The sequence below is a fragment of the Nipponia nippon genome, unplaced genomic scaffold (genome assembly GCF_047370975.1).
Source record: "Nipponia nippon isolate SJK-2023a ecotype South Korea unplaced genomic scaffold, ASM4737097v1 scaffold_19, whole genome shotgun sequence".
NCBI classification, from domain to species: domain Eukaryota; kingdom Metazoa; phylum Chordata; class Aves; order Pelecaniformes; family Threskiornithidae; genus Nipponia; species Nipponia nippon.
In genome coordinates, this window is record NW_028262335.1 from 9,402,275 (window position 1) to 9,417,738 (window position 15,464).

General features: G+C 44.4%; 1 protein-coding gene across 7 annotated transcripts in view; it reads left to right on the forward strand.

Annotated features, from left to right (window-relative positions):
* CAMTA1 (calmodulin binding transcription activator 1) overlaps positions 1-15,464 on the forward strand; it is a 325,037-nt gene that overhangs the window by 107,798 nt on the left and 201,775 nt on the right. For all 7 annotated transcript variants that reach the window (XM_087755022.1, XM_087755015.1, XM_087755017.1 and 4 more), the window contains one exon: positions 5,909-6,044. In XM_087755022.1, the coding sequence (XP_087611148.1) occupies positions 5,909-6,044 (136 nt within the window). The remainder of the gene's footprint in view (positions 1-5,908; positions 6,045-15,464) is intronic.

The following is a 15,464-nucleotide window of genomic DNA, read 5'->3' on the forward strand; positions in this document are numbered from 1 at the left end:
AATAGTCCCCTTTTGCTGTCCCTTGACTCCATGATAACTTCATAGCCAGGGAAAATAAAGCTAGCAGTTTTGCAGGATAAAAAATAGCATAATCAAGACTGTTAGCAGGAGCCCTTTCTCAGTGCAGTGTGCGGCAGGGGTGGGAGGCAGGGATGGAGGGGAGCTTCATCGCCTGCGCTGGGGGCGGCTGCTGCTTGTGCACCAGTATGGTACAGAAGGGGGCTGGTGCGTGATACCCTTCTGCTTTCTTGCTCTAACTGTGGCTGCCCTCCAGCTCCGGGGGATGGCGTCCGCAGGCAGCGCGGAGCGAGAGGCAGCTGCCTGACCATCGCCCGAGGAACAGCCGGGAGAGGATTTCACCAGCTTCGCCGAGGCAGCCTTGCCCCGCGCTTCTGCGACCTGCGGCTCGCTGGAACAGCGCTCATCTTGCTGCCGCGGTGCGGTTTACACGCGCTTTCTGGGCTGGTGGCGAGCTCTGAGGCTGCTGGTGCCTGCTGGCTTTGGCAGGGCCCCCGTGAGCAGCTGCACACCTAGTGCTGTGTTTTTATTGTAACGAACTGAGCTGCTTTAAATGTCCGCCTTGGCAGGGAATTGAAATAAATATAAGATGACAAAATAAAAAAAAAAAATCCATTTTAGAGCCACAGACCTTCTCGAGGAAGGGTTCTGGCTGATCTTATTCTGTTGTCCTGGGAAAAGAGTCACTTTTGGCTTTGCAATATTTACAATTCCCTTTCGGCAACCAAAGCTCCCTAGGCAGTAAAACAGAGTTTTCATTAAATGATACATCTGACATTTACCAAATCTTGATGTGACGATTTAGAGGGAACTAGTTGCATTGACCAGCCTTATTAATATTACGGTAATGTGATTAGGGGAACATCTTGGTCGTTTAGGCCAGAGGGACTTTAATTTATGAGCACAATGGAGAGGCAGATATGAAGCATCAGTTGACCAAAATATCCTAATCTTAACTTGTTTTCGGTTTACTCCCTCCTTGCATCTGGTTCATGTTCGTGATAAGATGAGTTGATTTAGATTCTTATTATCCAAGCAAGGGACTTTATATAAAAAAAGAAACAAAGCCCCCTCAGGACGGGACTTGGAGCTAGAGGTAGGTATGTGCAGCTGAATTTGGTGCCAAATCCAAAATGACATTTCTGGAAAATCTTCCCTGGAATTCCCCTGTGTTTCCTGCTGGTACAAACACTCTGTTACCACCTCTCCCTGTGTTACTGAGAGAAACTCCAGTTTATCCGGTGGCCTGAACCGGTCCTCAGCTGGAGGTGACATCCCCAGGAGCCCTGGGTAGCCCCAAGCAACCCAGCAGATTCCAAGACCCATCAGCCGCAGGGTATGATTGTTTGCCTTGAAAATAAGTCCGAAAAAGGAATTTAGTATCTCTTTCCTGGTTGTAGCAGGAACAACTTGGGCAAAAGTAGCTCTTATGCCGTTGTGGCGATTTATGTGAGAGCCGTGGTGGTAAATAACAGGGGGAAAGGGAGGGAAGCATCTCAAATCTCATCAATACTTAAGACAGAAGGCTTTCTGCTCTGCAATTACTCTTCCTGTCCTTTCCCCTCCTTCCCCCAGGCCACAAGCAAGAAACCTAAATAGAGATCAGGCAGCTTTTAAATGCCACAGGCTCATAAAAGAGAGGAAATTCAGAATTGTAACTTTGCTGCGTGCTATTTGGGTCTGTAAGCAACTAGACCATCCTGCAAGCTCCACACAGTGGGACCAGAAATAATTGCACCATCTCTGCAAAGAGCTCGGCTGCCCTTGTTTTGGGGCGCAGGTGTTCGCTCCTGTGCAGCTTTTGGGGAGACGGACAAGCGATGTGCCCGGCTGCTGGTGCTGAGGGCAGGTCCCCGCTGTCGCGCCTGGGCTTGTGGGGATCTCAGGGTTTTTTTGTGAATTGGAGGATGGGGTGCACATCTCTGCTCACGGAGCAGCAGCAGCGGTGGCCGTTGCGAAGGTTTGCTTGTCGGTGTTCCCAGCCTAAATTAAATACAGTGATTGACGGTATGCAGGCAAGGCAGGTAAAGTGCTCGTCTCCTCCGCTGCTGGGGGGGGTGTCACATTTTAGGATTGCTCAGTTCGCCTGTTCCCAGTCCCTTTCCTTTGTTTGCTGCCTTTTTTTGTAAAAGCAACAAACCCTTTCTTGTCTCGTTGCAAACAAATTTATTCTGAGTGGAGGGGGGAAACGCTATTGACCTTTCTCCATTATCCTGGGGAATCAGCTGGAGTGAGTAAGCGGCATAGCCTGGTGTTTGATGTAGAGCAAATACAGGTGAGGCGACCCGCTGTGAGATCGTGCTGCCATTTCACGGCCACAAGTCTGTTTGTCGTACGCGATGCAAAACTTGCAAAACTGGGCTGTAGCCATCCCCCCCGGGGAGGGACGGGGCGGGGGGCACACGGTGGCCAGGCTCTGCAGGGGTCCGCCAACCCCTCCAGCAGCCCCAAGGCCTCACGCTGCAAACACAAACAGGCTTCTCGGTGGGTTTAGATCACTCTGACTTGCTTGCTTTCAGCTGTACTGTAATATTAAAATACTATTTTATTATTTTCCATTTAGTCCTGCATTAATGAAAAGAACACTGTGTAGCTGCAGCGCAGCAGCTAGTCGGATCAAGTAAATTGCCGTTAATGTTCCCGTACTTGCTGTTATTACCCCGGTTCCAGGTGGAGTTTAATACAGAGGAAGACGATAGCTTTCTGGGTCTGATGGCGTGCAGGCAAGCCAACCTCGCCTTGGCTGCAGGCTTCCTAAAACTGTGCCTGCAGGAGCCGGTAGGGAATTGCAGTCCCAGGGTAGCCCACGCTCAGGCGTGCAGTTTCATCCCCTTTTTCTGCAAAGGTACGAATGAAATCCCCGAATTCAGGTTGAGCAACAAAACCTTCAGGGGAGATCTGGGTTGAAACTGCATCCGTCGTGCATCCTGGGAATCCCCTTCGGACCTCATCTGTTGAGTCTTCCCGCAACCATCAGTTTGGTGCTCTTCGCTGTGTTTGTGTGCCGGAGAGATAAGCATGGGAGACCTTCCCTCTCCGTTCATTCTTACAGCAAGAGAAATATAATACCAATGTATATCAGGTTAAAACCACCTCTCATTTTATAAAGATATCTTTAAAAACCAGTCGCTTTCTATGAGCCTTAAAGCAACTCGATACACTCTTATCAAAATGGACAACTGCTCCAGAGATCCTTAAGAGATTTTGTTTCATTGTGCTTTATTTTGTGTAAATCTCGTTAACTGTGTTCCAGTGACCTCTTAGCATGTTCTTTTTTCGTCGCAGAAATAAACCAACAAAAAGCTGATTCCAGCCTTGCAGAACAGCAGCGAGGTTGCAGAGCTCAGCTCTGTGGTCCCTTCACGTGCACACTCTTGTGATGCCGAACGTGAGAAAAGCAGTATTTTACTTGCAACAAAAAACTTTCAGGTCCTTCGAGCGTATGTTTTCTGAAAAGCCATGTGTGCAAGTGCCAAGGCGCCAGGCAGGAGATAAGTTCCCGTGCCGTCTTTTCATTACTCACCCTAAACATGCAGGTAACTTGTTGTAAGCCACAGGGCACGTCTCCGTGACGGCGACAAGGGGAAATCTTTGATGTTCTGAGAAGGGTTTGAGCCGACATGTGCAGTGACTGGAGGTTTATAGAATAAACACTGAAACAAGATATGTAATATCTCCACTGAATTAATCCCACAGTATCTACGACACTGTCAAATAGACGCCGTGGTTGCGCTGACACCCAAGAGTTTATTTTCAAGGTGACGCATAGGAGTAGAGAGGAGGAGCAGCCTCACCGAGCCCTTGGGTCTGGGCTGCTGGACACGGGTGGCAGGAGGTGGAGGGGGCATAGTCTTGGGGGAACGGAGCTCTGGGCTCTGGTCCCAGGGAATAAATATTTGGGGGGGGGGAGGGTGTGTGTGTGTCTACGATTGCTGTTTTAGTACAAAAGTACGCTAGTAATTACTTAGATGAAAGATCATTTTGGTCTTGCAAATGTACGTGGAAGTAGAAAGTCCGTTTTCATACTAAAAGAGACTTTGTGCAGTTTCCGTCCACATTCATTACATTTGTGATGTGCACGTGCGTTCTGCAGGGCAAACGCTGAGCGTAAATCAGGCGGGGCGTCCTTCCGCATGTACCCCAAGATGAGTACTTACGTGCAGAGGCAAGGCAAAAGGAGGGGTTTCTGGTAGCAGATCCCGTGATTGCTGGTGTTTGTTTTGACGGAGGAAGGGCATTGTATTGGTTGATCTAGGTAATTTCAGCTGGCCGATGGTGGTAGAAAACCATCATGAGCTTGTTTTCCTCAGGAGCAAGGTACCTTTATACACTTAATAGAGCATTGGGATGAGTTACTCTATAATTAACAGCTTTTACATCAACATTACTGCCCTATTATTATGTGATAAACACGGGTGAAGGTGGTTGTCTTCAAATGGAGTATTTTGTTAGAGAAAAATGAGAAGAGGGTACCTGCAGAAGCTTGTTCTTGTGCTTATTTCATGTCATCCTGCTGTTTGAAGCATAGAAGCAGGAGGGAAGAAGGATGCTTTTCCAGCTGGGCCAGGCACTGATTTTTGCGCCTTTGGCATGGCTCTGAAATCACAAGCCAATATTGCATAAACACAGACCACTTAATTTGGCTTATTTATTTAAAGAGCTTCCTTGCATCAGCTGGCTTTGAAAATATTTGGTGGGGTTTTTAGCAATTCTAGGTATCGCTTTGCTCCGTCTGAAAACACCTGGCTGCTAACATCCAAAAGGGCAAGAGGTGCGAGGAGCGATGTGACGTCTGGACTGGACGGGGCTGGGGGGATCCTCTCTCTTGAAAGGCTTCTTTCTGTTGATTTGTTGGTTTTTTTTTTTTTTATACAAGTTTGGGTGCTTTACTTTATCAAAAGGCTCCAGCCAAAACTTCCCTCTGAAGGTTGTTTATTGCTGCTGCTGTCATCGTTTTTCTTTCTGTTGTTGGTGGCCTAAAGCCAAATTGCTGTGACTAATGCACCACTGTAAACATCTGCAGCATCTGCAGCACTGCTGCCTGCGTGGGATGCATGCTGTCTTTGCAGTGGTGTGTTGGGTTTTTTTTTTGTTTTTCATTTTTTAGTAATACAGCAGAAATGCCGTTTTGCAGATAGCAAAACATTTCTGTGAAACAGTGTCGGACCAAAAAGACGTTGACTCCTGTCTGTTGGGCAAGCATCGTTGTGCCTTTATTGATATTGTAAAGCATCACCGTGGTTTCTAAGCGGAGAATGTTTTCTCCGGTCTTTGAAGTCAAGGCAATGCTCAAAAGAGAGAAAGTTATTCCATGTCCAGCACTGATCTAAGCAGGAACAGCGAAACCAACGTATAAGCTAATGCTATTTTTCTTCTGTTCTTTTTTGCTTGTTTATTGCCTTTTTAAGCCAACATCCATATTCTGGTGCTGCGTTAGAGGTGGTTGTTATCTAATCCTGCTGATGCGTTAAAGAGAGAGAGACTGTCTATAATAAAATAACAATCCTTTTTTTTCCTTAACCTTTCTTTCCTTCTAATTTTCAGCATGTAGCTGAGCCCAATCATAATATATCCTGTGAAAACACTGGCTATTTTCTGACGAGATTTCTTTTTTCTTTTTTTTCTTTCTTTTTTTTTTTTTTTTTTTAAAAAAGCCTCTCACTGGCACACTTACTTCGTTAGGTACAAGATTCTCAAGTAAAATTTTGCAGATTGCAAAACATCAATTAATCCAGTTAACAACAACAAAAGGTGAAAATTTATATTATGCCAAATACAGAATATTGCTTTTCTCTAGAGACTTTTGCTGGTCTGTAGTACATTGCTTCATAAACTCTCTTGCGGTGGGTTTTTTTCCTTTATGTAATCCAAAACTGTTTCTTGTTTTCAGACCACAGAATGGTTCTATGATCCTGTACAATAGGAAGAAGGTGAAATACAGGAAAGATGGATATTGCTGGAAAAAAAGGAAAGATGGGAAAACCACCAGAGAGGATCACATGAAACTGAAAGTCCAAGGAGTGGAGGTAGGAGAACGGAGGGGGGTGGCTTTGGGCGATAGGGGGGCTGCGAAGCAATGGCTCCCCAAAATACCTTCAACCTGAAGTTGTTCACATGTTCAGAAAAATATTTACATTTGCTGAATTCCAGCTTTTTCCTCTCCTGCCCCCGCAAAAATAACACGTGTTCTTTTTTTACTACTTTGAGCAAAATTTGCATATAGCTTCACCATCCGATTGCGTTACTGCTCTCCGGTTGCCGTGAGGTTGTACAGCTGCAGAAAGACACCGAAGTGTCTTGATGCCGAGCATCTTTTGGTAGAATATGTGCTTTTTGTAACAGGTACTTTGCAAGGGCGACCAAACATCTCGGGGTGGGTTACTAAGCTTTTTTTTTTTTTTTTTTTTTTTACTGTTTAAGCTTTATATGTATGTGATTTGATTCTCACAAAATAGCAGCTAGTTTTTGGCAGCAATTGCCATAATTTTCCGTATGCTTATTAAGTGTTGGTCTTACAGTATGCAGAAGTAGAATTTCTGTTGAATTTAGGCCAGAATCAGACTCTGCTTCAAGGCATGTTTTGAAGGAGACCGTTGCTCTACTGATGGTATTTAGCCGTTCAAAGAAATTCAGATGGATGATTCCACCTGACACAGTATTTCTGGAATAATCCTGTTTGTTCTAAAATCTGTCATTGTTTGACACAATTTTTCTTTCTTCAACTCCATCTGTGTGAGGAAAAAGCTACTTGATAGCACTGATCACTTCTGATGTTAAAGGTCTGCACAGATGTGGATAGGCAGTATGTTTATTTAACTTTTTCTTTTATATTTTACTAAATGGGAATTACATTTTCTGATAGTAGAAGTCCAACTGCAGAGCTTTGCCTAGCTTAGTTCCTAAGACAACAAGGCTGTATTCCCTGCATTTTATACTGAACTTCAGGCCAAAATGGTAAAAGGGTCTTAAAACGTGTAATTGCAGCATTTACCTGTGTCATCAAGAAATACTCTAATTTCGGCAAATGAATAGTGAAGCCGTAAGGGTATATGTTTGTATAAGCTGCATTGATTTCTGCAGTTAATAGACTACGTGCATCACTGCGGATAGGAAGCTGCACCCTGTTACGCGGGCATAACACAGCACAGTTTGCGGTGTTTGGAATAATTGGTGGTGTTCGGTGACAGGCGAAGCTTAACCCGTTACCTCAAGGCATGTCCGATAGCTTTGAGGATGGGCTCTGGGCTAAGCCAGGCTTTCGACCTCACCCCCAGGCCTGTCCTGGCAGATGTTTCGCATCTGGGCGATGAGCACCCCGCGCTCCCCAGCGTGGCTGTGGGAGTCAGGCTGGGGGTTTTTGACACCCGTGTGGTGGTACTGAATTCAGCACGGGGATTTCAAGGCAGCCGAGCGCCTGGGATACATCTCGTGCTCCAGCTTCCTTCTGGGTGATTTGTCATTCTTACGTTCTGTCTGCGTTAATGAGGTTTTGGGGTTTAAAATAGTATTAAATGGATTGCATTATATTACACCAGAGAGGCATAACTCTGTTCCATAATTTTTGCATCCAATAACAATGTTTTATTATGACAAGCCAAAAAAAAAGTCAGCGTAAGAGAAATCGCACGTTGTTTTTATTTCAGGTTTGCAGAGCGTGATTTAATTACCTTCTGTGAAGCTTAACAATGTAGAATACCAAAACCTGTGCTGCAAAACTTACCTGTGGGAGGGTGCTGGTGACCATTGGCTACCACACATCCACATCATTAAATACTTTCTGACAGTTTTTGGAAGATGAAATGATCAACCCCTAGAGTGCCTGAGTGCGTGGATGTGCGTGGCAATCACATTTAAGTCAAATAACCTGTGCTGAACCCAATAATTTCTATTTCATTGAAGCGTGTTTTCTGGAAAGTAACAAATCTGAAATTGGATGTATCAGGAGCTGGAGATCGCACAGCTCTCAGGGTCTCTTCCCATGGCTGATCACATTCGCTGCTTAAGAAAACAAGCATCTAAGTAGTTGCTTTGTGATTTGGATGTGCCGGGGTTCGGCCATTCATTCGTACTTCTTTCTCCAGCTTAAGAGCCCTTTAGTACCTGATATTTTATCTCCAAGAAGGCCCTCTGATCAAGTCGTCCCTCAATCTTCTCTCTGGGAAGCCGGACAGACCCAGCTCCGAGCCTCCTGGCTTTGGCAGATGCGGGATGCAGCCAGTTTACAGTTGATAGGTCTTCCAGCAGGTAAAGCAATAACCGAGGAGAAATCTGGCTCCTGAGCCAACACCGCAAACAACTAATGGCGATTTTTACAGAGGCTCAAAACTGGAGGAACACAACTTCTACGTAAATCTCGGCGTTAAGTAGCACTAAGGGTGTATCGAAATCCAGACTGACGGTCTTAGTGTTGAAAAGAAAAGAGTATTTGTTTCCCTCGAGTATCAGAGCATACAAAGGAACCGATGATTCAAGTCATAGTAATTTATGTCTGCAGAGACAGAAGAAAAGAAACCAACAGGAACAGTCAAATAGAGACTTGGGTCTGAAATAGAACTCCTGCATAAATCTGGGTCTAGAAGAGGTGGGTCCACTGTAGGAACATCTCTGGTACTGAGTGTGCCTGAAAGCGTGTCGGTGCTTCCCAAAGGCCGCAGGAAAACCCTCCGCACTCTGCTGCGCTGTCCCCTCGCTGACCTGCCCTAATGCCCCCCTCCTGTCCCATCTCGCTGACCGGGCGGCATCTGAGTGATTGCTGCCAGTCTCTGTTCTGAACAATGCAAAAAAAGTTCATTTTCTTGACCTCTAAGTGTTGCTTGGGCAGAATGGTGTATTTTTAACCTTCTTAATTACTCGATCAGTACACCATGCTACTTCACAGATAGCATTATGGGTTTGCTTCTGATACCATCCTAATGGGAAGCGATGTTCTTGGACACATAGGCAACAGATTTAAAATAATAAAAATGGCTTTTTTCAAAGTTGGAGTGATACTGTAGGTAACCACATTGCAGTGTAACAGGGCATGAAATAACTGTCTGCCTTGTGGCACTGCCAGATCATCTCAATGACTCTCGCAGCCAGAAGATAAATAGGTATCATTGTCGCACTGATGGAAAAATACTTGCAAAGCCGACAGCCAAGAGCATTGATAGCATCCAAACAGAGCTTTGGAAACTGAAAGTAACAGGCAAGAGGGAGAAACACGTTGGCCCATGAAACTACTGACCGGCCAGTTCTGAAAAGGGATTTGTGTTAGTAGATTTAATAATTAATTACTTCCTGAGTGTCATCAGTGTGACGGCTCCTGCATCTTTCCGAGTTTTGGGTGAGGAAAAAAATGCATTTTCAAACAAAAAGCTTGCACCAGATACTTGGGGATGTTGGTGTCTGTCAGTACCGTATAGAAGGATTTGGTGAGCACGGACAATGCAGCTAAAGCAAATTTAGGATATAAATAAGGAATAAACTAATTTAAATAGGAATACACTAATTTAAATAAATAAGGAATAAGAGGAATAAACTAATTAATCAAGCAGATGTTAAATGATAACTGTGTGAAATCCTCAAGCTATTGTCTTGGTTAGCATCACTGTGCATGAGGGTTTTGGCTCTTACTTGGTTAATCCAGTGCACAGTCCTGTTAGAAATCGCTGGATAACCCAGAAAGGAGAAGTTAATTTGGCCTTTCCCTTAATATACCTCTTTGTGCGATTCTTTGTGGAATCCATTAAAAATCTCCAGTCTGTGATCCTTCTTAAAATTCTAATTAATTAGGATCCCTGGTGATGTGTTCCTAATCAATTCACATAATTAAAAATTTTAACTAATAAATAATCGTAAAGGGAGTGTTGAAATAACTTGAACATTACTCCGGACTGGTGCTGCTCTGACTTTACAGTCGGTTGGCTCAGCTGATGCGTTTGCCTTTTCTTGTGCATGAACCTGTCCAGGTGCCTATAAATGGCACATTCACGTGAATTCATAGGAAACTGCTGCTAAAATTAAAATGAGGTCGTATTGTTTATAGTAAATTTTCATCGTGTCCTCTGCGTTTTGGAAGGTCAGCACCAATTCTGTTGCTCTTCATCCTCTATTGAGGATATTTTGGTCTCTCCAAACCCCAGTGCCTGAAGAGAAGTTAGAGAAAAGGGCTCTCAAACTCGGGGCGAAGGTGTGCCCTGCAGAGTCCCTCTCTGAGCACGGGCAACGCTGCCCGTGATGCGGCTTTGCCAGATTGCTGGCAGGAGCCTGATGCTCTACAAAAACCCAATGGCATTAGCTGAAGCGGTCAATGGGGACGCTCCCGCGCCGGTGCTGGGGTGGCAGAGGGAGCGGCGCTGCCAGCTGAGCGGCGACCGCCACCGCCAGCAGCCCCGGCTCGTCAGGGAGGGTCCTGTGGCAGCTTTGGTTTAGTCTGACACCACTAATTTCAGATCGGAGAGATCAGAGGACAAGATGAATGCACCAAAGCTCCTATATTTGAAATCTCTTGTTCTCTCATATATAGATGTATGTTATCTCAGTACAATATGATAATCTTCATGAATTCCTTAAAAAAAAAAAAAAAAGGTAAAACTTGATTTAAGTCTTATGAAGAGAGAAACTCCCTTGTGGAGGTGGAGATGCAGAGTATCAATTTTGTATGCAGGACTTGTATTTAATTATTATTGTAACAGTCCCTTAACACTATTACAGATTAGTCCACGAGGACAGGAATGGAAATTTTAGATTATTCAATTACTGCATAAACCCTGAGACATCACCGTCAAAACTTGCAAAAGGTTTCTTTAGTGTTTGGGTCTGAAAGCGCAGCGTACCCAAACCGAGTATTGCGCAGGCTGTAGCACCTGGGTGATAATAGCGTCATTTACTCTTCCAGCTTGCGAGCTGGGAATACGTGCTAAGGACAAGATGACTTTTCCTTTTAGTAAATGACCAAATGGGCTTTTCTGTATGATGTAAAATAACCCATCGTGGAATATTAAACTGCAAAACGTTTTTACATCTCTCGGTTCCCTGCTATTGTCAGTGAAATTTACTCGTGAGTTATTACCGGAGGGTGAAAGCAACTTCTGAGATCGCACGCTCAAGCAGCACTAATCTGGAGAACTATTCCTAGGACAGTCTGATCCGACTCCCTTTAATTTACATGGGCTTTGCTCACCCTCAGAGGTGAGCTGTGTAGTTTGCAAACTAATTAGGATTGCATTGTTCAGTCGGGCTGCTTAATGCATTCCAGAGAAGTACTGCAGAATAGCTTTGGAGGAGAAATGAGAGTTTAATGTGAAAGGCTTTCTGAAAATATGACACACACGTGTGCATAGATTAACGCAAACAAGCGCAGCCCTGAAAGCAAAGGAGAAAAACTGCTCGAGGAGAAGCGACGGTTTTTATACAAATCTGTTCTTTATCATCGCTACTAAGGGTATTTTCCTTGCATCTCTCCTAATATTTGACTTTTGCCATTTCTAACCAGCCTCTCCCTTAACCTCCCGTCACTCATTAGAGGGCAGAGAGTCTAGCAGCATCTCCCTGTCTTTGCCGTGCCATGCGCATCTCTACAACGGACACAACGGGCAGATGCTGGTACAGAAACGTGGAAGGTGTTGACTCCTTATGAGCTGTGGATGGATTTTATTCTGTTCCCTATTCTAGGTGGTGTTTACGGCATCCAGAACGTAGGGTTGTGATGGCATCTTCATGATTCATGTGTCTGTGGCAGTCCTGGGGAAATCAGAGAGTTGGTTTACCGTTTCTGAAGGGGAATATGGATTATCATTAAATCTGGAATGGGTCTCCTGAGAGTCTCTTCTGAAGGGAACATACATATCAATAATTCGTTTTCTATATTGGGATCCTAATGTATTCACTTGCAGGAACATAAATTCACAGCAAATGGTCGTGGGTTTTGGCGTCTTTTCCTAACGCCCTATACGTGTCGAGGAGATTTTGTTCTTCAACAGACGTGTAACGTACCTAATTCTTTAATTGTCGTAGCTTATTTTATGGTGTATAACTTCAGCATTAAAAGCTTTCTTAATATCTAGGTGTCTCAGAATGAAGATTCAGCTGAGATCAGGGCCACTGGCTTGGGTGTGATGTTGAAGGAGATGCTCTGCCCAGATCTGGCGCAGTTGGGATCGCATCTGCTTGGAGCCTTGCCTCGGCAAGAAAATGGACGCACTGCTTGGTGTTTTAGCAGGCGGGTGCATGCAGGAATTGTTTATTCAGAGACCAGCTATTAAATATTTGGCTTTATTTCCTGCGTGGACTAACTCATACCAAGCCAGCGGTGCATTGCTGTGCAACACTCTAGGAAAATGCGTATTTGGGAGAGAACTTTTAGAGTTGAAACACTCCAAACTTGCCGCTCACAAAGCAGGTTAGCGGCATTATTACTTCTGGGAAGTGCAGTGTGAGGGGAAAATAGATAATGGGTAGCGTGAAATGTCAGCAGATTAAGGCAGCTGTCCTCAGGATGCTTCTGGTCCGACAGAATTAACTTGGGCGTGGGGCTGGCAGAGATCAGGGGATCGCTGGCTCAGCATGGTCCTGCGGGCAATGCCGGTGTGGTCGGGGGGGGGGAGAAAGAGGGTCCACGTTATTGCTCATTACCCTGGCACACGCAAAACTGTCCTAATCGCAGCTCTTGCAAAGCAACTCGAGCCCATGCTTGATTTTAAGTATTGTGTGCTGATATTTCTATTTAGTCAAAAGTCTGAAGGATTTTCTCGATTTAGCAGGAGGTAAATGGATGGAAGTGCAGCTGCAGGTTGCTTTTACTCCTGTGTTTTTCCCCGTTCTTAAATGAAGTACCTGTGTAAGGGCTGTGCTGGGCTGGATGCCTCCCTGTTGGGGTACCCCTATCCCCTGTCTCGTTCCTTAACACGTGCCATGCAGTGAGCTCCGGAGAAGGGGTTTGCTGTAACAGGTGAGGGAATATTTGTGGGAAAATTCTTAAATCTTGCGACGCTGTAATATGGCTTTCACGCTGCATTTTCTTCACTCTCTGAGCCTGGCAGTATCAGTCCAGAATAACTAAATACCATCTACCAGATGAAAGTGTTTCACTTATGGATCATCACTTCGTCTATAAAGTTGGGTTACTGGGAGGCTTCCAGATGGAGACACTTGGTAAACGGGGGGAGCCTTAGACTGAAAGAAATGGAAATAAATTCACAAAGAAATAAAGAGTCTGTTTCTTATTCCTGCTTTTGCAAACAGTCTTTCCGGTGACATATTGGGAATGGACTGAATTATAGCAGAAGCAGGAACGGAGGAGAGCTGCGGGGCAGAAAGAACAGTCGTTACATTTACTTTAACTGATGTAACGCCAAGCAACTCTTTTTACACTCAGTTAGTTCGCGTGTCATTTTGGACACGAACCAGAACGGAAAATGTTTTTGGTTTTGGTTTTGTATGATCAAGGGACAAAAGGTGGAGTAAAAGGATTAAATTGCTTTCTCAGGCTTTTTCCCCTTGTATTTGATTCCTTCCACCATTAGTTTTATGTGATTTCAGTGGGGTAAGGGCTCCTCACCCTTCGTAATCTCCTTTTAACAAAAGACAGCTTTTAAAACTTAACAGATTGAACTTTCTCTTTTGAAAACAATTTGCTTCATGGCAACAACTGAGGGTTTTGCATAAACGTTATAAAGCAAAGCTAAGAGCAAGAGCTTTTGGGATTGCGGCTCAGCTTGAGCATGTTTGTGTTGAATTTCAGTGAAAGATAAATGGTGTGGTGGGTTCAGCGTTTGCAAATGTTGAAGCAGCAAAGGGTACTTGTAGGGCAGGCTTGACTTATTTGCCTTAAGTATCCTTGTGGTTTGAATGCTGTTACAGTAATGTTAACCCTTGTGCGGAGTGACTGCTTGTATACCAGCTAGTATATTTTGAACACAGTGGAAAAAATAGTCTGTGCGCTTTTTAATACAGTTTGGCAAACAAAAAACTTCGTTGCAGTAAAGTAAAATAATCAGTGATCTTTTGACTTCACCAGTCATCTTAAAATACATGGGAGAAGCACAGCAAAGGCATTTAGAACAGTTATGCGGCTTGTGAAGTTTCTGAAATAAGACGCCAAACAGCTACACCCAGTTATAGTGCATGGTATCGCTTTATCCAGTAACGGAGAGTTGGTGAGAATAGCAGAAAGGCTGAGAAATGGGGGCTAAATGCTATATAATGTGGATGTGGTGTAGCACTGGGTGAGGAGCCTTCAAAGCCAGCCAGAAATGATGGGGAGGGGGGATTCTTTTGAGCGTACGTGGGGGTCAGGACCCCTTTTTGGGTGATGGGCAGGTAGCCAGTCGGCAAGCTGTGCCCGAGTCAAGGGCAACCGTCCCTTCAGCGCAAGGCAACAGGTTTGCAGTAGCGGTTCAGGTAATTGCTTTGTAATTGACTGCATTGCCTTTTTTCCCCCTGTTTAATAAATAGCGTGAATAAAGCTGAGCCACATGTGGTGGGATTGTAATTCAAATCCCATTCACTAAAGTCTGAACATTTTTCCTTTAGCATGTAAAGGCAGTTTCGATGTAAATTATTCCAGAAGGATCTCTGTGGATTAATGACATTAGCGTCTAGATGGATTGAAATTGTTTGAGTAATTGATGCTGCAACTGCACCGCGTACTGGCGGGGGGAGAAGAGGAACCCGGTGACGTGAGTTTGCACACTCCTCTGTTGAGGAGGAATTGGGAGGCTGAATATTCTGGATGGGTCTAAAGAAATGGGGACAGACATCAGCCCCTGCATCAGGCTTCATGCCTCGGCATGGGTGTTATTCCAATTTCTCCATCTTCCTCTTGATTGGCCTGCAGAGCAGTGGTAGACATCATCCTTCTTTCCAGACACCCCCCAAAACAAAGCAAACAAAAAAAAATTTAATATATATACACTTACATATTATTTAGGCATCTTTAGTTAATAAAACATTAGAACAAGTGCGCAGACACAAAACAAGGTAACGGGCACCCCTGTACCCCCCTCTGAAACATGGGGTTTGTGTCACTGCAGAGGCTGTACAGCACAAATACACATTGACATTTATATTGACTATTTCAGTTTAGAGAAATTCGAAATTAAATATATTTTCTGCCAGCTCTGTGGGAAAATCCATTTACAAAAACAAAATCCAATAGGAAATCTAAAGATTGGTGGCCAGAAATGAAATATTTTGAGAATGCAATATATGGTGATTGGATTGCTGGATCTGTGGTCTCGATTTAACGTGCCAGGGACTGGAGATGGGAGTGGAGGTTTATAGGTCCGAACTCTAACCCAGTGTTTGCAATTTAGATGAGAAGGTTGACAGCAAAACAAAATAAACGTAAATACTTTTTGGACCAGAGACAGCAGTCTGCATTTACTTTTTTGACAATGTAGTTGTCTTTTTGTGCATGCGTAGAGAAAGACTAACTCCAACCACTAAAGTCTTTAACCGCAGGT